Source organism: Phalangium opilio, unplaced genomic scaffold, assembly GCF_054372755.1.
Source record: "Phalangium opilio isolate 3A_F unplaced genomic scaffold, DU_Popi_V2 ptg000079l_1, whole genome shotgun sequence".
NCBI classification, from domain to species: domain Eukaryota; kingdom Metazoa; phylum Arthropoda; class Arachnida; order Opiliones; family Phalangiidae; genus Phalangium; species Phalangium opilio.
The window spans coordinates 2,221,982-2,246,654 of NW_028324187.1; the positions used below are offsets into that span (position 1 = coordinate 2,221,982).

Here is a 24,673-nt window from a genome sequence, read left to right on the forward strand (position 1 = left end):
TGAGCATAGATATGATAATTTGAATACATCATATGGGTCGTTTAGTTAAATTCACCAAACTGTGTCAATAAATCTTTGCCTCATTAGTATTCAAATCACGATTTACGTTTAAGATTAAACATTTAGAATAAATTGAATTGGGATAAAAAAATCTATTCAATTTGAAAAAATATGAGCGGCACCTATACCTAATTTTTTATAAGGAAATAAAAAACTGAGCACATCATCCATAAAAATCTCAATTTTCATAACCATGCCATAGATTAGGTTTATCACGCTTAACTTAATCTTATTGAATCTGTCTGTAATTTCTTCCTTGTTCCAAACGTTTTCTGTGTTTAAGGCTTAACTAGTAATGTGTTCTTTACTTTTTTGTAAATATTATAGTTGAAATATGTGTCTATGTTTCCAAGTTTTTAAAAGTTTTGTTATAAGTTTCCGAAATATTTTTCAGTCTAGATGTCTAGCTAGAGTTTCGCGAGTGTTATGTGCTAATAATTCTTGAAAGTTTAATGTTCAACTCGACAATGCACTATTTCTTTGATAAGCTACTCTTATAATGGAATATTCATTGGGGAATTGAAGAAACTCTCATAGTTTAACTCCTTGAAGATTGGGAAATCCAACAGATGGAAGGGACATTTTTCTGACGTTTTGTTTGTCGAATACTTTTGGTCTTTTAAAGGTTTTCGGAATGGAATCCTGAGAAGAAAAAAAGCTTTATTTTAAGAAACTGATCTAAAGTTGGGAAATACTTCTTTTTTGAAAGAGGTGAAATGTCATCATAAATCATGGGATTTTTTGTCATTGAAATTGAACTTTTAAAGTTTTATTTTGACTTACATCAACGTGCAACTATATCCTCAATCTCTCTCTGAATTCTGAAATGGTCTTCTAGATCTATGATGAAACGATTTCTAGAGTTAAGTTTAAAAGCTATTTCTCCTAGTTCACGATTGGTTTGAGTTTCCAATTCTAGAAACTTTTAGAAGCAGAAGTTTAAAGACCTGTGTTTAATACTGTCTTTCTTAATTGGTTTTATTCCCGAAGACTTACTTTAATGAAACTTGAAACCAAATTTAAAAGTCTAATTATCAGGGACTTTATTTTAAATAAGTTACTTTGCCTATTATGTCAGATTGATCAAAAGTTATGTTAATTAAATTGAATCGGATTTAAACCCAAAACATATTCATGATAGACCTGACCTGAGAACATTAGTATACGTCTAAGGTTTCCACGACCTGATACAATCCAATTCTATATTTGAACGTTCTCAGGTGTCGCATATGTTCTGAATGAAACTAAATTCTCATTAACTTGAAAATACGAAAAGTTTTAAATAAATCGTACATGTATTTTGTTTTCATCACTCCTTGTAAATACGTTAAGGTACATCATTCGCAATTGAGGTTACCCCTGAGGCTGTAATTCATTTTTGAATTTCAACATATTGTTACGAGAGTGCGCTATTGAAAAATAAACTCATTCTTCTTCAAAAACGCCCTTTTTATAAAAATACATTTTTTTCCGAAATTATAATATAATCTTTTTTATATTACTTAGTTGATCATTAGAAACTCTAAAAATAAATCTCTTTTTCTCAATTTTAATGAACATTTTATGTCATCATAAAATATTAAAAATTCAATTACTGATTGAAGGAAATAATGGTATAAGAAAAGTGTTCTTTCTTACGCAACTTTTGTCCGTGAAGAATTCATTCTTGGGCAAATTCCGGAATTTCCTTCCCCAAGTTTAGAATAAAAAAAAATGGGAAATGAGATATACTAAGAAAAAAAAGTTGTTAAAAACTGTTATTAGGCTTATATCTCATGCCTGTATATTGGAAATGGGTCGCTCTATTATTATGGTGAAACTTTTTTTCTTCTGTTTGATAGTGTTAGATATAGAATAGGAGGGGTTTGGAACCATTCAATCGAAAAGAATCCAATTACCGGGGTTCGAGAAAGGAAGGGGTTGCCCGCCCAAAATGTTTCGAGAAATAGCCAAAAGTTCTCTTAAAACCGCCCTCTCAAATCTCTCCTTTTTTAAAGTAAATAATGAAATGTCTAACATGTTTAAGAAACAATATCGCAAAAATTATCTTTTAAATTATTATATAATGTTATTTATTAACCTTGCTAAGGCATTGTAACGTTTTGGTGTCATATCTGGCCACTGTTTACCAAAAGCATCTCGCATTAAAGTAAGGTTTTATTGTGATAATTTTGATCAAAACTAGAAAGGGTTCTTGAAAAACGGGTATTTATCAGTGAGTGATTGAATTTTACAAATACATGCGTAGATTGAATACCCAATTTCATATAGATCCATTACCATCTTCCAAACCACCCAATATACTTATCCAACACGCCTGAACTGCTACAAAAATCGCCCAAACTGGCAACCTTGTAAGTTTGAACGAACCATCGAAGAAAAAAAGAGGTTCAAGTCGCTTAGGCGTAGAAAGAGCCATATTGCTTGCCATTCTGAAGATGGCTCCTCATAAATCAATTCCTTTGTTGATTTCTTCTCTCGTTGGCTGTAAGAAGAAGAAGAACTGCGACTAGCTAGTAGCTATCTGCTACCAATCCTAGTTCGATCCAGATGCGTACATTGACCACCGACGCTTCGTCACCCTGATACCCTATTTTCTTCTTTCTCGCTTCTTCTTTTGACCGAGAGATGGAATTTCGGCTAACTTTGATATCAGTTTCCTACGCTCGATTGGGTTTGGTTCTGGTGGTTTTCTTCATAGACTAATCATACCAAGACTGCCAGTTTCGTGAAAGGTAGAATTGCCTTGATCAGTGAGGGAAATCAGGACAGTGTACGATGACGTTTCAGAAAAGAGAAGCATTGAGGGGGTCAGTGTACAATACCCGTCCCTAGCCATGACCTCTGCTAAGCTGCGTGTACTGATAACGTGCAAGGCAGTTATTGTTCAGCCCTGTCCTAAATCATTTCTCAGGAAACTGTTAGTCTAGGTACGAATAGTCTATGATTTGATTATACACCATCTCTTGCATCTCTTCGACTGAAGTCGTGGAAAGGTCCCCTCTTCTACCTATTCATTCCCACCGTTTTAGGGCAGATGGGACCCCAAGTTCCACGGTCTGGAGTCGGAACTATGTAATGAAATATCCCCTGGCCTATTTTGTGTCCTCCTCCTGGCACTAGAACTAGGATGTATTTGGGTTATCTCGAAGAGTAACACGTGTCGTCTTCTATACTTTTGTGGAATGCATTACGACTACCTTATTCTTCATTTCCGTTTCATCATGCTGGTTGGGTATCAGCTTTTGTGTGGCTGACGTGATTCGATCTGTACATAGTTAACCTTGACCGTCAAACACTGTGATGTTACTGTAATTGATTAGTTCGGACATAGACTAGTGGGTGCGATTATCGTGTAAAGAATGTCCATAACCACTATGATTTATGATTAATATTAAAGATAATATTGTATTTATTTTTGTAATATTTGATCATTTCTATATACTGCTACCTTTCTATTAATGCAATTAAATATTACGGGAATTAAAACCATTAATTTTAAAGTGACCATGCAGAGATACTCCCCAGACCGACATACCCCTTCAAAATTCATTTTCACTTTCCAACGATGAACAAAGAGAGAATGCAAATTAATTTAAAAGTATCTGTCTTTATCATTTCAGTGAAATCTCACCCCTTTTCTAATATTTCGGTACGGATATACTGTAGTTCTGTTTCTAATCAAAATTTTCCATTTTTATCTCGATAAATCATCATTTTCCTTCTTTTCCCTTATATCATTAGAAAAGGGTAGAGCTGTATCTTTAGGTGTACCAGGGATCCTACATGTGTAGAAGGATGAGAAGCCACGGTCTTATAATTGCGTGACGTCTGGGTTTTGCCCTTTCGAGTACTAACGTCATACGTGGCTTAAACTAAAGGTTTGACCTTGAAAAAAAACTTCAGGTTGAGCCAACTGCACGTGCGCATTTTCATCTCGCTTCTCATCCCTCTACACATGTAGAGACCCTGTGCGTGGTAGGTACATTTGTCATTTAAAATAATACCTTTCGCTATAGCTTGTCAGTCCCTAGCTCGTATAAATATTCTGCAGTATTAAAAGTACCAGAATTTGGAAATAATGGAAAACTGTAACGTTATACCGTACGGTTTTGGAAAACTGCTCAAGCTAGGGGGTTTTCCAAAAGCAAAATTCCAATTTTTGAGATAGTCATGACAGGAAGGGAACCCAAGGCTTAGCTGTCTTCTATGTATATATTGTAGTAAGTATATACGCGTTTTCTATTCTGGAATCGCACTAGGGTCCTTTTCGTTAACTTAGCGTTTCGTATGTCAAGGAAGGGGTTTCTCGATTCGACTGAACGCACCGGTGCGCGCGGAGATTCTGGTGTGGTGGTGGTGTATATATATATATCCCTTTTGTAAAGCGCACGTCACTCTATACTTCGGTGACGTTGACTCCGATGTGAAAGTGTCGTAATTGGAAATTTACATGAATAATATAAATTCAAAGTTAAATTATGTACTAGCTGGAGGTAATTTTTAATATATTCTAAACCCTATTTTTTATTTTAAGTTTATAATTTAGAAAATCTTATAGTTACATAAAAAATAAGATTAGTTATGAAATTTTTAAAGAAAAGTATATATTTCCAATGTTTTACTGACTTAAGACGTATTGGCACTGAAACCTTTCTCGGGGTACCTTTTCCTTCACCGAGTAAACTTACGCACGGTCGCTCGAAAATTATTATTCCTTATAATATACTCTGATTTACCCGCAATTTTTCTCGATCCAAAAAGCTCTATATACCTACATTTTAGCTGACTCCTTTATTTTTCGTTTCATAATATTCTTAAGTGTATTCTTTAGTCTGTATCCTGTAGCGTGACGTCATTTGCATGTTATATATCATAGGAATTAATCACGAACCTAAAAGGAAAAAAAATAAATAAATAAAAATATAAACGCTCCAGGATGTCCGTAAAGTTTATAATATTGTTTTGGGATTATTTCCGTCGTGAAAACGTGCCTTGATATTGAACGCGATATAAATACAAACATAACAATATTATAAAGATCAAGGTCTATAGATATTCTTCGTAATAATTTAATATTACTTTGAGATTGAGTATAATTTTTGCACCTAATTTTTTTTCCTTATAACCCATAAAGAAAACTATAATTTCGTGTCCAATTTTTTTACGTCAACTGTAACGACTTTATTTCTAATAGAAAAACTAAAATAAGCTTTAATTAAATTTATGTATACTAATTATAATAATTTTATTAATTATACGTCTATCAAAATATTAGAAATGTTCTTTAAAGTTTAAAAACAACTGAGATAAATTTAGAGTTAAAAATGTTAGTAACCTAACGGCTGTTTTTATTAAATTTTATGTAGATAATGATAGCTCATTAAAACCCTACGGGCTACAGCCCATGATTCTATCTTAAAACGTTCTCACGTGTTTTGTGAGTTCTTGCTCTTAGCCACGTGATTCAGATTATAGAGTTTTGGAAAGGTCAGGCCTTTGTATACGTATACGCCCACGTAATATTTTAGATATTTCCAAATAAAAGAACTCCATCTTTATCTAGTCTTTAAATAAAATCTAGAATTTGTGTAAAATGGATCACATCAAGAACATAAATAAGACTTAAGAAATTTGGGTTTCTTATCTATGACCTTGTAACTTTGACCTCTGTTATTATGTTTTTGCAAATATGGCCGAAATGCGTTAGAGAACCCACTGGCAATATTGGGATATATATATAAAAAATCTGAGATAACATCAGCATTCTTTGAACGTCTTCAGATCTTGTATGAATTCTTAATAATATTTCAGTTCAAATACAACACCCATAATCTTATCCAATTCATCTTAATACAACTTACCTTTACAATCTAAAAATCGCATCACGAAAAGATACCAGCCCTCTTTTGTTCATATGAATTCGTATTTATAAATGTTACATCCCATGCTGAATTCCTATTCCCCATCCCATCTCTTAGAGCGATGTAGAAAACCACATCACACGAAGAGAACGCGTTTTGTAGTTGATTCACGTACTGAGGTATGTACCCGTCCGGTATTCCGTACAATGGAAAACCCACCATGCCATGATATTAGTATTTTAACGGGTAGATGATCCCTATGCCAAAAATACACATAGGGATGTAAGGTTTATATAACCAAGTTCATAATATGTTTCAGCTAACGGATACAATGTAAAGATCTTGCTTTTGACAAAGATGGATCGCTTGGACCTTTCAGGAAGGAGTTGATTTACCGAAGGGGTATATGGGACGGTGATAAGTTCCTTCAGAAGTCCATTGTATTTGAAGTAAAATAATTCCGTGGTAAAGATACGCGTCATAACAAGGTCCATGTCCTTCATAGCAACTATAGTTACTTATTTCTTAAAGCCTGCAAAGATCTCGTTAATTAACATTAACATAGTGGCTTTTCCAGATCACGTGTGCCATTTTTACTTGCCTAATCGCATCTGAAAGTGGTGTTTTATGAAATAAATAACAAGGTGCTATTTTAATTTCTCATGAAGGATATAATGAATTAACAAAGAATTCTCATTTTATGCTTTTAATATTTAAAGTACCCAATTGAGTGATTCACTTACTTCAGATATAAACTACTTCTGAATCCTCATAATCTTCAACCCACCCTAGTTAAGGCCTTATAGTGTGCCCTGGTTCTACTCTCTCCTTAGTCCTTACTCCTTAGTGTACTCTGTCTCGTGGATATCCTTCCCACCGTAGTTACTCCGAACCTGGTCGAATCAGCCCCAGTTCTCTATAGTCTCACCCAATTCAAAACTCATGCTTAATAAATTAGTAGCTATACGTTACGTGTATAGGAGAGCCTCCTAAGTATTAATATCAGGGATGAAATAATAATGATATATTCTCCATGTGGCATGCACGTCTACGTTTCCTTATTCCCTTTATCGTAGGCGTTTTGAAACCTTACCTAACAAGCGAGTAAACCTTTGGTATACGCTACGCAAATATTAAAATATTTTTGGTGTGACATTTAGATAGATTTAAATGTAATATATTTATAATTTATGTTTAATTGATTTTGGAGATTATCTCGTACCTGGTTTGGATGATATGTAGAAACCCTTGGCAGTATATTTATTATCGTACAATAACAGAATTTTGCGTGATAAATTTCAAATCATAATTTACTCAATACTACAAAGAACGGGCCTTTGCAGCTTTATGCGTAACGTTGGCTGGTCATCAGACTCTAATTCTTATACTTAATTAAACCCTCAAAAATGTTCTTAACTGGATGGATCATTTTTTAAAATTTGTATCTTTCTTAATTAATTAGTATAATTACCTCAACGATCCATAGCAACTAACTATACACACAAAACACACATCCTTCAACTAATCTTCACCAGGAATAGGCATTGCATCTATACTTAGAAAAGTATCGGTTAGCCTCAAACCCATTTGAAATATTAAATTATGGAAATCCCCCTTTCGTCCAACGACAGGATAATATTTTAATTTCCTAGCTCATTTGCATATAATAAGAAGAAGAAGATGGTGGTGGTGGTGGTCTTGGTCAGAGTCTGAGACTCCGTCTAGCGCATCCGGTAAAACGTGAGATGAGACGCCTTTAATTGTCAGTAGAGAAAGGGTAACATTCAATGTACATCCAAAGCTAGTTTGATAAGTCAATCGACTTTCGTAAGCCAAGGCTTAAAACCATTTCTCATCCTTAATGTTGCTCACGTCATCGCGTTCATTCTTAAAGGAATTGGCGATGGGGCAACCAACCAACCCTACTGCGTTTTTATTAAAGGGGATAGATAGGTTATGATATATACTTAGTCTAAAAGGGTATTGAAATGTCTATGATATAGCTCTAGGTTCACTTCGTGGTCTAGGTCGGGGTTGAACCACGACTATTCTCTAATACACTCAAGTACCCGACAGGGATAAAAGTATTATTAATGATCGTTTAGATATTTGAATTTAATAATAGGTCTTCCCCTGTTCAAACTCGAAAGAGACTAGAACTATTTTTCAAATCGAAAAATGTTTGGGGAGTTTTATATTAAAACGCGTTATACAAAAGTTTCTTTCAAGACCTGTATACTATTTCACTCTGTTTGGTGAGCTTCAGTTAATTTTGGTGCCCAACTAAAAGTCCTTATTTATTCTGACGTTAAAGTTGTCACTTGTTCGTAGAATGTTGTCTGAAGGACACCGAACCACTTCCATAGATCTTGTTTCCAGTTTGGTATAATTAAATTATTTCCCAAACTGTATCTGGAATCCAGATTAATTCTTAATGACCTTTTAATTGAAAGTAATTGCTAGACGCGGGTGATTACGACGGTGTTTGGGTTGTAATTTTTATCACTTTCTGAGTGAGGCTAGCAAAAAGGCTTGAAGTTGGAACATTGCTATATATGGGACTCCTCTAGCCTCAATATAAAATATCGGTTAGTCCTAGGTTGTGTACAAATAGGCGTGGGTGTGTACGGGAAAGTTTTTAACACCCTGATGTGCCCGAATGTCTGGTCTAGGAACAGTTTGTAGATCCGTGTGGTGCACAGTAGCAGGGTTTTCTCGCGCGCTAATGGGCTATTGGGAATCTTCACTCTGTTGAATGGATAGGAGGGATGCTACTTAAGTGACAACTAGGCGGGAAAGAGGTGAACCAAGGCCTAACATAGTCACTCGTGTTGTTTTGCTCCGTTATCAAGGCTAGGAAGCCCAAGTTTCAATAGGGAATTTTGGACAAGTGACGTGGGTAAGAGACGTAAAAAAGTGAATGGAAAAAGTTTTCCGTTCACTGGAGAAACTGTCATACGTAGGATGGCGCCAAGGGGTCCCTGCCATTAGGCTAACGGCCACTAATTAGAACGTAATGTTACCCGAGGGAAATCTTTGGCAATTTTTTGCCTTCTTCACCCACAAATGCTCATTCCTCAAGCGGTAACGTGGTGGCTTGTTTTTTTTCCTTATTCCATCCCCGGTCTGAAGATACGGTACAAGAACCTAAGGCCCAAAATCTCTTGATCTAGATTGGCTTTATTGGGTTCGATCCCTATAGGTGAGAATGGAAATTCCTTATCCGAAAAACTGTTTCCGAAAACAGGGTAAAGTTAAGCAGAAACATTGGAAGAATTAGCGTCATGTAAATATATTTTTAAAGAATCCAATTAGTTAGGAGATTCAAGCCTTAAAAGACATCGCCTTTAATTTAAACTTTAACAAAATTAAAAGTGACTAGTTACCATTCTTCCTACTGTCTAGCCTTCCTGTTTTGTTTTCTTTCGTTTTTCTTTTACTTTAAAGTGAGGTCGAAATTTCTGAGATTCCTGTCTCAAGTTTCTGTCGCTTCCTAGAAGTTGAACCTTTAACTTCAACTCGGAAGGAGTGTGTTTAACCTCAAACAAACGACTTGGAGATGTTTCTCGATCTCCTGGCTGTTTGTTTTACGTCCATACCTAGGAGAAGGGAAAAAGCTGAGAGGCGAGTGAGACCATCAAGGAAAAACGTTTTCGTACCTGGAAAAGTGCCTAGTCGACAGCATTCAGAAGACCTGACTGCTGGCATGGCATCTTGATAGATATTCTCTCCCTTAACCGTGACGGTCCGCCTCTAACATTCTCCAAAACTCTCTTTTGTTTTGTTTTTTCGGTTGGTTTTCCTATCGTTTCGTAGAATCAATGAACGTAGAACTGTGTTTACAGTTTAGTGGGTTGTTTAGGGGTTTCTTTGAAAACCACATAACTCTGCTGTAATTGTTTCTGTTCTTGTTCATCAGTTGCTAAGACCGTAACGGTCTCGCGTGGGAGTTGAATTGGACATGGCAATTTTTTCTTTGTAATGGAGAAAGGAAGATATACGAGTGATTAGGTCAATCGGGTTAGTTTCGATCCAGATTGGACCATTTATGGCTTAAAGCATGACATAATCATCAATTTTCTTTTACTATGTCCTACCAACAATAAGGTAACCGAGAATTATTTTTAAATCGTAACACATATTAGTATATTTTTAATTAATCTTTCGTTGATATCAAATTGGAGTTAATTTCAACCAATATAGTATTCGATTTTTAAGATATGTTCCATACTGTTTGACGCTGGTTACTGAGAGCTTGTAGTCTAGTGACTGAAGTGAAACGTCATAAATTCTTTTAGTTACGACTAAACAGGAAATTGAAATGGATGGAAACTGGATGTGGTCAATTTTCGAACTAGGTTTTGTCATGAAAAAGCATTGTTTGTGTAACACTTATGGAACATACCTTATAAACTTATGTTGCTGCTCATAAATCTCCTTCATTCAACCCAAATCTAGAACAGTCAGAAAGCAAAGGGGCATGAAATTTCTTCCCAACTAATTCTGTACATTCCATTTTCCATTAGATTACCGATCTTTATTCCCAAGAATAAAGTTCAACCCATTGTAGTGGGATGCCCTCTTTTTATTCTGTAAAATTCGAGTCTTCTGTTACAAAACGTACAAGGAGCAACACGTATCGATTACTAACCCACTCTCTCTTTCTCTCTCTAGTCCCTAGGTTGGGATCCTTTGGTACAAAATCAGATTTTTGTTTTTTAATCAAAACGACATCAATTTATCTCAGTCCCGAACAACCCGCACGCCTTTTCTGACTTGGACAGTTTTCGCGCTGTTGATCTTAACTTATCTCAGCTAGTGTTTCTTTTATTGAGTTAGTCAAAGCTAGAACTAAAGGGGAAGAAATAAACCAAGGGTCGAGCTACGCTCTGAAATTGATGGTATCTTTCTTTCCCCATCTTCAGATAGCGTGAGCGCCATGTACGTTTCGGAACCTATGGGAAACCGACCGGACATGTACTGGAAAAAGGGTGTCATTTGTATCGTTATAAAGACGTGACTTATTGGTAGGGTTCGGACAATACCAGTGAAATTTAAACATGTATTCGTAACTCTTGTAAAAACATATTGCGGAAAGTAACTTCAATAACCAACTATCACATGCTTGGCTATGGAGAGAGACTAATTCTAGATAGACAGCGAAGTCGAAGCGCTCTCTCTCTCTGGGTCTCGCGTTTTCCCAGAATTGCGGGAAAAGCCACCGTCCAGAAGAGTAGTGTCAGGAGAAAGAGGAGTACAGCTTCACCTCTTCGTTGCTTGGCTCGGTGGCTTGGCAGGTAAAACAGACGCGCAGGAGCCACCGATCTCTTCGCGTCGCTTTTTCGCTGTTCGCTGCCGCGTGGTACTTTGCTATTTCATTACGGCTCTTTTTAAAGAAGTTTTTTTATTTTAAAAGGGGTTTGCCTTGTGCCAATCCATACGCGTGCTATATCCAACAAATCGCTTCGCTCTTCACTTTCCCGAACTTGAAACCGTTCCAAGTAGATTTTTCTCGATTTCTTTTGGTCTGGCCGCGTTAGTTTATTTTTAAGAGTCTTTGACATTCTATTTGACAATTTACTCAACATGGCTAGTAGGTGGTTTTCGCGCCTTTACAATCATACCAAAGGTAAGAGTATTAGCATTTGGATAGTTGAATTTGTGACGCACGAGATTTCTGTTAATTGTAAGGCTTCTGTCGCGACAGGGATAATGTGGTTTGTGATTTATTAAAAGCATCAAAATATTCTTTCAGTTATAGCGTATGCCATTAATATTTATTTATTTATTTAGTTGTTATAACCTTGGAAAATCTGTGACGGGATACGGTACGGTTTAATTGAGTGTAGAGATCGTATATTTTATAGACGATCGAAAAGACCCGGTCTATTGACGGTTTTTGTCGACAAAATTGTGTTTTAGTAGGGCGCCTAAATCATGATTCGCGCCTTAAAAGCTCTATTTACGACCATCACGTTTCCCACCAAGCTAGCTTGCATGCTTTTCCCTTGCCTTAACCATTTTCATTCTCTCTCCCATACTCTTAATACAATAAAAGCGATAAATTTTCTAGCCTCTAAAGAGCACCTTCATAAACCTGTACCGTGTCAAGCGGTTCTCTCAGATAGTAAAAGTCTCGGATATATGCTAGAAACCAACCGTAGCGGCGCTAGTATTAATTTTTTGGCGCCAGAGTATCTTTATTTTTGGGGTGACGCGCGTGAAGTCAGATACGTTTACCTAACTGTATATCAATGAGAAATTTGTGAGAAAATATTTGTATAATTCAGTGAGCCTTGAGTGTAGGGGTTACTTTAACAATTTATACAGATAATTGTAGTTTATTATTCAAGGAATGATTTGTTGTATTCATGGATGCAATTTTATACGGTTTTATATTTAACCTATTTTTGATAAAGTTAATTTTGATGGCCTCAAAAAGCTCGGTATTTGATGCGAACAGTTTTAACTTTTAGCGTTCAACTTTGAAAAGTTAATTTTCCTTCCATCCGTTCTCCTTCTCCCGCGGTTTCCTTTCATTATTCATTTAAGTATGAACAGTTTCTCATGTGACGAAAAAAAAGCGTATTTGAAACTTAGCCAAATAATATTTTCTAGGTTAGAAGTTTGCTAAATTTAAAATTATATATATATTTTACAGAATATATATCTATTAAGGTCTGTTGACAGAAAGTGAAAAATATATAGGTTATAATTCAATTTCAAGATCATTCGTTACTTTCACAGTTCTAAACATCATACATTCTTGGATATATAGCTATTTATAACCTACAAAAAACCATCCTTCCTTCAAGGTTGTGAATGTCTTTGTAATGTGATTGTTTCTGTGAACTGTGGATATGTTGGGGTCACATTTAAGTGTGACGTAAATCTAGTTTTAGGACCGCATTTGTGTCACTAATGGCTATAGTCGTAAAAATTGGTTGCCTTTTGTCTGGTCACTATAAAAACAGAGCCCAGGATATTGTGGTCCGTTGTCTAATAGATTTTCTTCAGTAGTACATTAACAGAACGTTATCAAATGATTTAAATACAACGCTTTATTCCTTGATAGAACTATAAGAAGTGCAATAGATGTTCAAAAACTTTATGATAACATACTTTCGATACTAAGACCTAAAATGCTAGTCAATGTAGCCTAAATCGAAACAGTGTCAAGAGCTTTTGTATTCCTTTTAGCTCTTAAGCAATTTAATCTAAGCAAAGCTTTAGTTTATGTTAATGCTACCAAGAAAAACCTCAAATACAAGCTTTTTTAATGCGTTGTTAAACTCGAAGCGATAATGGAACGTCGGTTTTGCTTTGCGTGTTTCTAGATATTAAGCCTAACTTTCCTTTACTCGCAGTTAAGCCTAACAAGAATTTTTGTTATTGTTTCTTTGCAGCAATTTCCAAAGAAGAAATAATACCTGAATTTGACCACGAAAATGACGTAAGTTCAATTTTATTTGGTTCTCTAATTGCTTCATGATTATGGGTTCGTTGTGCCGCTAGATCTATATAGCGTAATATTATAGTTTTGTAGATAAGTACAATTAGTTAAAGTAAGTTTTGATCTTCATTCCAAGCTTCTTGTTTAAACCTTTAATTTCGTCTCCACGCAATGCCTCGTTGACTTTAAATATCAAAAACAAAATGGTTATACGCTTGCGCAGTAAATAAGAATAAGAGAGAGGTCAAGAATGTGGTCAAGCGAGTAGGCCTTGGTAGCTCAGTCTGTTTTACTTTCCTAGTAATGCCATGCAGTTGGCTCCCTTTAGTGGCAGAGGTACAATTGAATAATGTATTAGGCCTGTCCTTTTTTACCGATATTGGAGATGGTACGCGGGTCGTATAGATATCTATTTCAATATTGCGTTCCCATCTTTCTTCCCCGGCCACATTTTATAGGTGGCGTGCTGTTAGCCCTTAGTTTCTGGCCTCTCTCTATCTTTCAGTCTTTATCCTCTTGTATATCCCTATGGGAAGGTCCAGTAAGGTCAAGGCTTAGATAAGCTTATCGAACCCTAAAAGGAGTGATATGCAGAAAGGGTTTTAACTAAGGAATTCTCGTAATGGGATGGATATGATCATTTATCCGGATCCGTCAACGAGATTCGGAAGGACCTCGTTTTTCTCGTGGAAAAAATATGATGGTTTCGCCCTAAAGGGGTGGAATAGTTGGTAAAATATAGGTGCTACAACTTAGGTGAAATATTTATTACAATCTAAGTGGAATAAACACTCATATCAGCGTCTTAAATTAAAACAATGTTCCGTTATCTAATCAAAAATGTACAAGTTTTCGACACCTTTCTCCTTCATCACCGCCCACTTTTCCTTACTTCACCTTATGGCTATGATGAAGCGTTTTACGTTAAGCCTTGGTACACAGCTAGATAGAAGGCGGGAAGGTCAAAGTTCAAGTTTCCTTTACCTTCTCATCTGTATTTCGGTTATCAGTCGTACTATTTCCCCAGTGTTTATGGAATTCACTTAAATTTTGTGTCGTGTTGCGATGACATTGGCAGAATGTCAAAACACTCGAATGAATAATTTTGGGAAAATATGATAAACACCTAAACGAAACTCCCTCGTTTAATTTGTTTGTGATCTAATGCTTATATTATGGATTAAAACTTTAGAAGTTATCGATTTAAATACATAAAGTCATATCAATATTTCATGCAAATATTTAAGAAACTCATTTTTCATCATACTAAAGTAGACTAGACATGGGCATATAAGGACTTTTTTACACGTATGAAATATCATCTGGAAAAAATGAGGGTCAGAAACGTGAAAACCATTGGTTATTTCGTTTAACTCTTACCTCATCTCTCCAACAGAAAAAAAGGGGAAAGCACAATTCTTTTTTTACTTTTTCGATTTAAAACCATTTTTTGGAGAGACTAAATTTATCCGGACTGAACTGGGAATGTAGTAATAAGTATTGGGATGGAATATCTTCTCTTATTTCCCCTCTTTCTATGTATTAACCTTATTTCCACGAACAAACTTCATATACTTTATAGAAGGAGAACAAAAACTTTAGTATCATTTGATGGAGTTTCTTTTTTGGTGGCCCCCCTTTTTCTCTCCCTTCCCCCCTCTTGGTCCCTTACACACTTACGAGAAAGTGAGCTAGTATCGCACGTGCACAATGTTCATTTCGCAAAGAGACTCTACCGGCCATTTGGTATACGTTTGTGTTCGCGTGCAGTTAAGGAATGAAAACAAACAGTAACTTTATTATTAAATAAACGCGGTTTGAACGCCCTTAACTCTATTACAACTTACATCCCGGATAAACGTGGACTATATTCAGGGAAAGGCTGTTTCCATAGTAACCAAAAAGGCCAACATACAGTACACAAAAACAGAACCGAAAGCCGGGGTTACCTAACGAAATAGTCAAGATATATTACTAGGTGAGACAGTTAAGGATACTACAAGGTGTTTTATTTGTGAAGAGGATTTAATTATTAGGGTCCGTCCCAACCATTCCATCTAATAATCGTGGTAAATGTGATTCGATTCCGGGCCCGGAAAAAGGTTTTTCGCATCTCTGCCAGACGAAAAAAAAGAGGTCTTGCAGAAATCCTATTCTTTATACCCCAGTAATGAAGCAAAGAAAATACACTAACCACACTGGGTTCGCTCTCTCTTACGACTTACAAGAACAATTAGTTAATGAATGTATCAAAAGTAGAATCGTATCTGCGGAACAGTTAGGAGATGCTCTGTTGGAATCATTTCTGAACCCAGGAGAAAATGGACTTTTTTCCACGTGCATTTAGGGAATTATTTCCACACGTTATACTTCCAAGTATACGATTAGTTATAGCTGATGACCTTGGTTAACTTAAATTACAACATCATTAAGATTTGTACAGCCATGCATGTCCGGGGATTACGTTTTTTGATAAAGAAAATAATACGGTATACAAAACAGAAATAAAAAAAATGAGTAGGACATGATGAAAAAACTGGCGGCTCCAGGTATCCTGGGATATTGTCATAGCAACCGACTCCACCCCTAGCTGATCATTTTATTCCGAAATTCTATGTTTATAAAGGGATAATGGAAGCATTCTATTACCGTTTCATTATTGTCTCCCTGAACACACTGGCATATAAGTTCGTTCAAAGTGTTTTTACAATTGAACTTACGTTACACTAAGTTTCTTGCTTACCAAAATAAACAAGACTCTATTTCCCTACTTCATTCTCTCTTTGCGGATGATGTCATTTGATCGAACATATAATAAGACTTGTAATTTTATCGTAAGAATGTCCAATGAATCTGTGTAGGGAGGGACTATCTCTTGAATTTTTCTTTCTTGTCGCCGTTCTAGCTATACCGAAAACGAATAGCTATTAAAAATCTCTGTGTTGGGTGCTGCTGGTACGCTCGATTGCGTTCGATTGTACCCTAGCTCCGATTCGAATTCCGGAAACCCTCCCCACCAGTTCGGGTTCGGGACACCCACTGCTTCGGATTCTGATTTAAAGTCAGAAGGGGGCGTGGGAGGGGTGTCGAGGTCCATTACGGCGGGAAATCAGGCGTGTAAGCGAGCTTGAAAATGACCGCTTGACCCTTCTTCGACTCTATCGGTTGATTCACCTCCTCGCAGCCTAGGAATAGAATAGAGAGAGGGGTGGTAAGATTAAATGAAGCAATCGTTTTATTAAGTTGCTAGGCGCGCCCAAACGGGACCACCCATTGTGAAGTGCGCTGCTTCTTTATTTTGCTATCTTTGCGTTTTCGTTTTCTGCATGCTGCAGAGTCCATGACTCTTCTAAGTTTATAAGATTTGCGTCTTGATTTATTTCTGATTTTGCGAGCTTGTTAGAATCTTGAAGGTATTCGTAAGGTATGAAGTCAACCTCAGGTCATGGCACTACCGGACAATTCCGTCTTTTTAACGTTCTCATGCCTTATACGGGTTTTTTGTTCAATATGATGTTCAATTAAGTGAGAAGTTTTTAACCCATATGTGTACATGAAGAGTTAAGATGGTTCTTGTTTGTCAAAAACACACTGTGTAGAGAATAAACTCGATCATTTTCATCTGAACCTTCTGTCAACATTTTCCAAGTTTATATTTGACCTATATTAACAAACAGTCGGTTGCGTTTTTTTCTTGGGGTTCTTATTACAAGGGGCGTGCCTATAACAAAAACTTCATATCGGATCCATCTACCAAAATAAACAACGGAAACTTAGCAATCTATTTCAGAAGTAGTATGGTTTAGCTATATGTGCACGAAGGACCGATAATTGGTATTCACAATACTGTGGTCATTAACTCTCCAACGGACGTGATTATGTAGTAATTCCATCTCAATAGTGAAGATAAACTATTGTTTTGGATAAAAATGGTAAGACTTTAACAATTGATATTTGTAGGCCATTATCCAAAAATAGACTTACCATAACTCATTTGAGCTCATAAGAACCATGAACCAAACCAAAGCCATCAAAAGTGTCTTAAGTTGAAGTAAAAGGCTTGAATTACCCTCTTGTAGCATCATAGAAGGTCGCTAAATGCTTCAACTTATGAATTAACTTCTAGTTCAATCAGGACTGCCCTGATAATTTCTTCCACTTGGAATTTCTATAAAAACCCTAGACTACTATCTGATTGAAGGTAAGGGGAAGAGCTTAAAACGCTGCTTAACCGCCAGCTTCTCCATCCTCCAGTCTCATTGGCTATTCACATATATAGGACAACCTTCGATCCCAGGTTTACCCGTTCACAACACGCAAAGAGAACTTGTTTACATTTGGGTAGATATCACGTGGTTTCAAATAAATTTTGCATGATGTCAGGGGTGATGATTTCTACACCTCCTCCCTTTTAATTCAAGCAAATAGGTTCAGAAAATGACCCGTTAAAGATTCCAAATGGAAGAAATCGATGTATCCCTGGTTCAATAGATATCGGTTTTGGTTTTTGGAAGACATTCGTTTTGTGACAATAACTCTCCATAGAAATCGTGCAGGATGATGTCGACTCTTTCATATTGCTTTCCACAGCGGGGCAAAATTCTTTAGGCTAAGGAAGACAGCTATTTTTCTCTCGGAGATAGATTGTTCCCAGACGAGGTAGAGGTATAGATATATCCATCCATCCCTGGCACTATCTACCTCTATATAGATATAGGGATGTCACACTTCTACCGTTTTCTGTCCCTACTTCGAGATGGAAGAAAAAATATATCCAGATATTGCCGGCCGCATATTGAACGGGGTTTGGGTATGAAGAAAGAAAAGTAAAGGCAAATATTTCTTAGCTTTTTCTGGCACGTTCCTCCCCAAAAATACCTTCTTTATATTGGATAAAAGATAAGGGAAGTAGTTTGAGAAATACCATATATTATAAGTCGAATATCGGAATATTTAATATATGTTTTGCGTGAAGACGCTAAAAGATTATAAATGAATTTGCATTTTATTTATTCTTAACCGAGTATGGAACCCATGCATGGAGATGATGGATTTTTATATTATATTAGGATCGTTTCTGCATAATTTTATGTATTACATTTATTTTAGGCTTTAAATATCTTTTAAAGGGAGCATAAAGTGTTTATTTGATTTCAAAAATTTGTCGTTATTTTAGTTTCGAAGTTGCTGATACGAAGTCTAAATAATTCAACCATTTCATCTATGTATTACGTAATCTTATGCTTTAGAACTATTTCCCATTTTTAACGTTACATTCATTGATTGGCTGAAACCTTGACCAATGATATACAGGTTGTCGGGTTTAGCTTCAAAATTTCTTAAAATACTGCTCGACATCTTTTCTTATCATTTGTCAATTTTTAAATCGGTTAAAAATCAACGAAAATATTTTGAATTGAACATTTTTAAGCCTACTAAATCGATTAAAATTAACTTGTTTGAACACTTGACTCTGCTGCAGTCTTTAAATAAAACAGATGGTTTTCGAAATCGCTTCTATAGCAACAGATAATAATCCCCCATCGCTTTCATCCGTAAATTCTTACTTTGAATTTAAGCCTTTGTCTTATAATTAAATGTAAAACAGAACCGCTGATAAGGCGAACTAAGCATGATTCCGATTATGAAATCAACTTTCGCAGCGTTTCCTTGCCTGAAGTTGGGAAGGTATTCCGTACATCATTGTGTGTTTTCCTTCAAAACTTTTCCCCGCTCCTAATCTTAAAGAGCTTAACCCCGTCCCTATTAAAGTCGAATCTACACGTCGAGGATACTAAGGGAAAATAGTATAGGGGGAAATACGACCCCGAGAAATTTAAATTCGAACATTTTTTTTTTCAATACAAGGACAGATTTATCTGTTTGGCCAGCGTTTTCGTTTCGGATGTTCTTTTAATGTTGAACCGTTGAACCTTCTGACGTTGAGGAGCCAAGTGGGAAATGTTTAAGAGGCCTTCTAGGCCCCGCAGAAGTCGGGGGAACTTAAGATAAGGCACTATTGCGAAACGCCCTGCTGACTACCGATTTTCCCCGCAGTTCCCATTCAAACTCAACACACATACACACGCACACACTTCTTGACTTTCACTTTTTACGTCCATTTATATAAGAAAACCATTTTTTTTCTGATATTCCTCGATTTATGACAAGTATTTTAGGCTTATGTTTAATCGAATTCTCGTCTGTCCTGGATTTTTTTTGGTAATTTGGAAGCTTATTTACCAACAACTGAACGTGCATTCATCAACTGTTGACGCTTCAATTAGTTCAAGTTACGTTTAACCTTCGTAATATCTAACTTAACCCTAATTAATCTTAGTTACGTAAACATAGCGTCGAGACTTCCCTTTTAAGCCGTCAACCCTTGACATTTTCCTTAACATAATCCTATCTCTATTTACCCTTCTATAGTCCAGACTCCAAAGTTAACAATTACCTGGCTATCTCTCTCTTCTCTCTCCACTTGCGATTTCTTGTTTTTTATTGAAATATAGGCAAGGCGTGGGTGGTAGTGTTCCATAAAGGTGGAGTGGCTTGAGGGGTAAGGTTCCACTTGTGATGAGTATTTGGAGGTCGGTCGTATACGGGTTTTTTTCAGGTCTCGTGCGGTGCACTCTTCAATCTGAGAGTCGAGAGTCTACGACACTTGAATCGTTCGAAATTCGACCCATTTTTAGGAAAAAAGGTCCCTTGCGAGTTTCGAAGTGAGAGAAAGAGAGAGGGTGGGTCTGCCTGTGTGACCAAGTACAGTTTCGTGCCAATCATATTTCGTGAGCGATAACGCGCGTTTAATAACGCTAGCCAAAAGAAGGATCGTTTCCAAAAGTCACGACATCAGATCGTGATGTTGTAGAGCTTCAATTTCCACCCACTATTCAAAATAAGTTCCATGGAAGTAGTTGCGTTAAAAATAAATTTGGGAAAAGAATTAAATATGTTAGGCTTAACGCAGTCAAGGCCTAATGGTGATTGTTAGTGGGTTTTTCCTTTTACCGTTCTTGATAAAGGCAACAAGGGTTTACCTCCATGATAAACGCGGTCATGGAGTAAGCAAGCATCTTGAGTTAGCATTCTCAAAACCCAACGCGTTGGTATATATAAACACTTAGAAAAGCTTTGGTGATCCCTGGCATCGTATACTCTCGTTACCGCTAGACGTTGGTTGGAAATGGCACAAGCCGGTCGATGAAGAGATTCCCAGGTTACTATCACACTGTCTCAGAAGCGGAAACAGTAGAGTCAAACTTGGTAACTGGCAAAATTCGTGATAACATTTTGCACATTTCAACGTTGACGATAGTGCTCTTTAAAAGTGGGATCGACATTCAATTCGGAGCAGGCTGAATAAGCGATGGAGTCAAAGATAACCTCTTCAACTAAAACATTTGTGGTTCTTACTTCTTTACGCGTTGCAATCTACGATTGAAATGAAAGACAGGGATGGTTCAGAAAACTTTCTCCAAAAATCTTCTAGTTTTATGAATTTACGAGAATTGGGGGAAGGTAGACAGGAAGGTTGGTTGGTTTCTGCAGCTTTTAGCGCCTACCCCGAACTTCTTGCCTTGAAGAACTTTACTTGGCTTGCCTTATTTATATTTCAAGATTACTGCCGACGTGGGAACTAAAATTCCTTACGAATGAAAATCTATTGGTGTGGTGTAGAACCAGTAGAAAATTCTACAAAATTCAAGTAATTCTGCTTTAGAATTCTGCATATTTCGATTTTGTTGCCGGCAGATGTTTTCAAGGAAATAGGTGCAATTCTTCATGTAGCGAAACTTTGGACAGAATCGTTAATAAGACTACCAGTAGCGGACGTTTCTATTTTATCTCTGGCTAGCTACATTTCCCAACATCTTGAATCATTGAAAAGATCCAGGAAGTTATAGACATGGGTATCTCCCTTTATTATTAGAAGTTTATATACGAAGTAAGGATTAATGGCTACGGTTTTCCACATCTTGTACTGTGGCTTGACGTACAATATTCTCAACCTTACACTTTAAGTACTTCACTTCTGGTTCTATACTGGTTTCGATAAGGTTTCTTAAGGGTTACCTTTCTTGGAAAACGTTGTAGTATAGGGCAGGTAGAATCCGCAACTCGAAAGAGCCGTAAAACGTCCCTCCTTCCCTGCCACACTACTGGGGGCTCAATTCCCTTAATACCTTTTTGGTGGACACGCGCGATCTCCGTTACCTCAGTGCAAGCCTCCACCGTATTCTTAAAGGTGTAGATTTACGCTAGAACTGTACTGAACTGTTATATAGAGCATGAAAAGATATAATTTTCTGTCCCGCGGATATCTTATTATCGGGATTTCATACTTTGGCGTACCCTACGTTGCTTTCTCATTTTGTTAATTGAAGGAACTTGCTCGGTAGGGGAGTGTGTGGAATTACTTGTTTCACAGCGGGAAAAACAAATTAAGTATTTAACAGCGGGAGGTGAGATTAACTTCTACGTAACCTTGGGGATATTGACCACTAACGTTTGATGTTTAGTTATATAGTTTGATCAATTTTCCATGGGTTATAACCATAGCTATGTATTAATTGTGTCTTTAGTTTAAGGGTATATAATTTAGTTTCATTAAATACATTGATAATTCACTATGAGGTTGCAAAAAGCGCAGGTGTATAGAGAAAATCTTGAAGGACATGGAAATTCCACTTGAAAACATGCCGTAATACATGCAATGCCAAGTTAGAACGGAAGAACGACTCGAGTGTTTGCTAACTTATTAGCAAAAGCTGTTGGAGAAGGGATTTGGCGCGAAAGACAGTCAGTGAATCAGAAAGGAACGCGTAGCCACAGGGCCACTTACATGCGCACCAGGCACGCTACGGAACACAACGTAACCCCGACAAAGTTAGGCCTCGAGGAAGATCCGAAATTAAAAAGAGAAATAAACCTAGGCGTTTAGGAGAAAGGGAAGGTTGAATACTTGGACATACCTCTCATGTTTATTGATGAGAGAGAGAGAAGACCCGAGGGGGAGAAAAGTTAAATGAAGAAGGCGAAATTAGGGAATGACGACGCCAAGAGATGTATGTGAGATGAGTTCTCGGAAAAGGGAGAAATTTGATCAAGGTTTCCTGCAATTTAGGGGATTTTTACGATGAAATATTATTATATTCCCATTGTACTGTATTGAATACTGGTAAGCTTCCCCACTTTGTGGTATGCAAAGCTTGTGTTCTTATTACGTATAAAATAAGAGGACCTGATTCGAACGCTCCCAAACACCACTCCAAGTTAGAGGAAGCTCTTGAACGTCTTGAAGGTTCCCTTTCAAAGCAACGACAGTCGACTAACCATAGTTTGCTTCGAGAACTGCAAAGACCTTTTTTAAATACTTAATCAGATATAATAACGCCGTAAGGGAGCCACTGCCACAATAAATGCTTAGCGTTTTGATTCCACTGTAGTAAATGACAATGAAGCCGTTAAAAATTGTTCAACCGTGATTTTGAGTTATCTTAAAGTTGCACACTATAATATTTATATAAGCCTAACAATCGCCTTTTAAATTTAATAATATTGCGATTTAAACCGATGTATAACACTAAACTAAAAAAATAAATTTATATAATAGCTTTAACAAACGAGTAAATAGAAACAATGACTCTTTAGCTATCCGTTCACTTTAAATTATCAATGAAGAAAAATTGCCTGGAAAGACAATACCTTATGTATACTTAAAGGCTCTTGGTTAATTCGCATCGTGAAGTTTAAAGTAGCTATGGAGCGGAACGACTTTACACAATCGAGTTTTAATGTTTCATTCTGTGTTCCATGGTAATCCCTTACTGCCTATATGTTGAACTAAACTTATTCAGTCACGTGACCAGGGTGCGCCCATGCACCATCATCCTGAACCGGGAACTCCGCGTTCGGGACTCGTAATTAGAGCTAAGCCAATTTGCGAAACCCCTCGAATAGTGCCAATACGTCCGTGCAATCGTTGATTAACACGCTCGCTATATTACCTTTTATTTCAATCGAGTCTTTTGGTGTGAAGAGGTGGAAACCGTAGCCAACCTTTCCACTTCGGGGGGTAATTTTAATTGAGGCAAAGGCGGGGAATAGGTAAAGCGTGAATTAAGACTGAAATTGTCTATCGACCCTTTTCTCGCTCGTTTCCCATTCTCTATATTTAACTTATTTAACGCGGGAAGCTAGGACAAATGTCTAAGACGCACGTGTAAACCTTTAGTATAAAGTTTGCTTTACCAACTTATTCCTGGTTAATTATGAAAGTGTATTGTTAATTTTTTTATTTACTTATAATCTCTTAACTCTTTGTCTTTACGCTATAGAATGTGGAAGTGACTAAAGTGACGATGAACGGTGAATTAATGCGTCCGTCTCCTTCCGCGCCGCTGGTCTATCCCGGTCCGCCCCGTTCCGCCCCAGTCGACAACGTCCGCAACAATGGCGGGGTCGGGTCCCTGTCTTGTCTGGAACCCAATGGCAATATCTTCATGTCCAGTTCAGATTACCCTCCACCACCACCTCCGCCCAGGACCAGTTCCAGTTATAGTAACCTTGACAAATGCTACCAGAAACCTTGCAGTAAGTACTTGCACTCTTTGATACCAATCTATCAACCTATCCTCAAGTTAATTAATCAAAGATGCCTTGGAATTAAGAGCGATTTAGAATATGTGTTATATTATTATAATAATATTATTTAATTCATAGATACAGTCAAACGCCAATGGTCAGGTGGTGACTGGCACACGGTCAGCAGGGAAGTGGATGCCAACCGCAATAATGGCAACGCCAACGACCCTAAACCTAGGAAACCACCACGTCCAAAATCCGAATTCTTTGGTAACATGGAGGGACTCAAATCAAGTCGCTTTTCTGGACTTCCAACCTTTGACGTAAGTCCATATTTCTTTGTTAAAATACTTCTTCCCACATATCTCTAGAATGGTTGTGGAATTTTAAAGGGATTGTAGCACTACATATAAATAGAAAGATAAATAAACACTTATTTCGATTGAACCTTGAAAAAAAGAAATCCTTTGATATATTAATGTCCCATGCATGTTCTGAGAAGCATTTAAAAAATCTGTTATCTTAAAATTACATTCTACTATCCCTTTAAATTTTGAAATCAACTGCAAATACCCCTCCCCATCTACGGGATTAAACCATTAAATTTCAACCCCAGCGCGCACTCTAAAAAAATGTAGTTCTACAAGAGTACAATTTTTTTTGCCAATATCGTAGAGCCCTTATCCCAAAGAATCGGAAGGGAGAA

At 36.8% G+C, this 24,673-nt stretch overlaps 1 protein-coding gene and 1 long non-coding RNA gene across 4 annotated transcripts in view; one reads left to right on the forward strand and one right to left on the reverse strand.

Annotated features, from left to right (window-relative positions):
• Nucleotides 1-24,673, forward strand: part of LOC149654156 (cyclin-dependent kinase 14-like) — a 50,970-nt gene that overhangs the window by 10,278 nt on the left and 16,019 nt on the right. For 2 of the 3 annotated variants that reach the window (XM_089845549.1, XM_089845551.1), the window contains 3 exons: nucleotides 13,331-13,377; nucleotides 23,721-23,976; nucleotides 24,106-24,290. In XM_089845549.1, the coding sequence (XP_089701675.1) occupies nucleotides 13,331-13,377; nucleotides 23,721-23,976; nucleotides 24,106-24,290 (488 nt within the window). Of the gene's footprint in view, nucleotides 1-10,227; nucleotides 11,554-13,330; nucleotides 13,378-23,720; nucleotides 23,977-24,105; nucleotides 24,291-24,673 lie in introns of those variants that run through there. The other variant, XM_089845550.1, reaches the window with a different exon arrangement.
• LOC149654157 (uncharacterized) lies at nucleotides 1,102-2,352 on the reverse strand. The gene is made up of 3 exons (XR_016370520.1): nucleotides 1,354-2,352; nucleotides 1,209-1,294; nucleotides 1,102-1,126 (listed from the first exon to the last, which is right to left on the reverse strand). It is a non-coding gene; the product is annotated as an uncharacterized LOC149654157 (long non-coding RNA).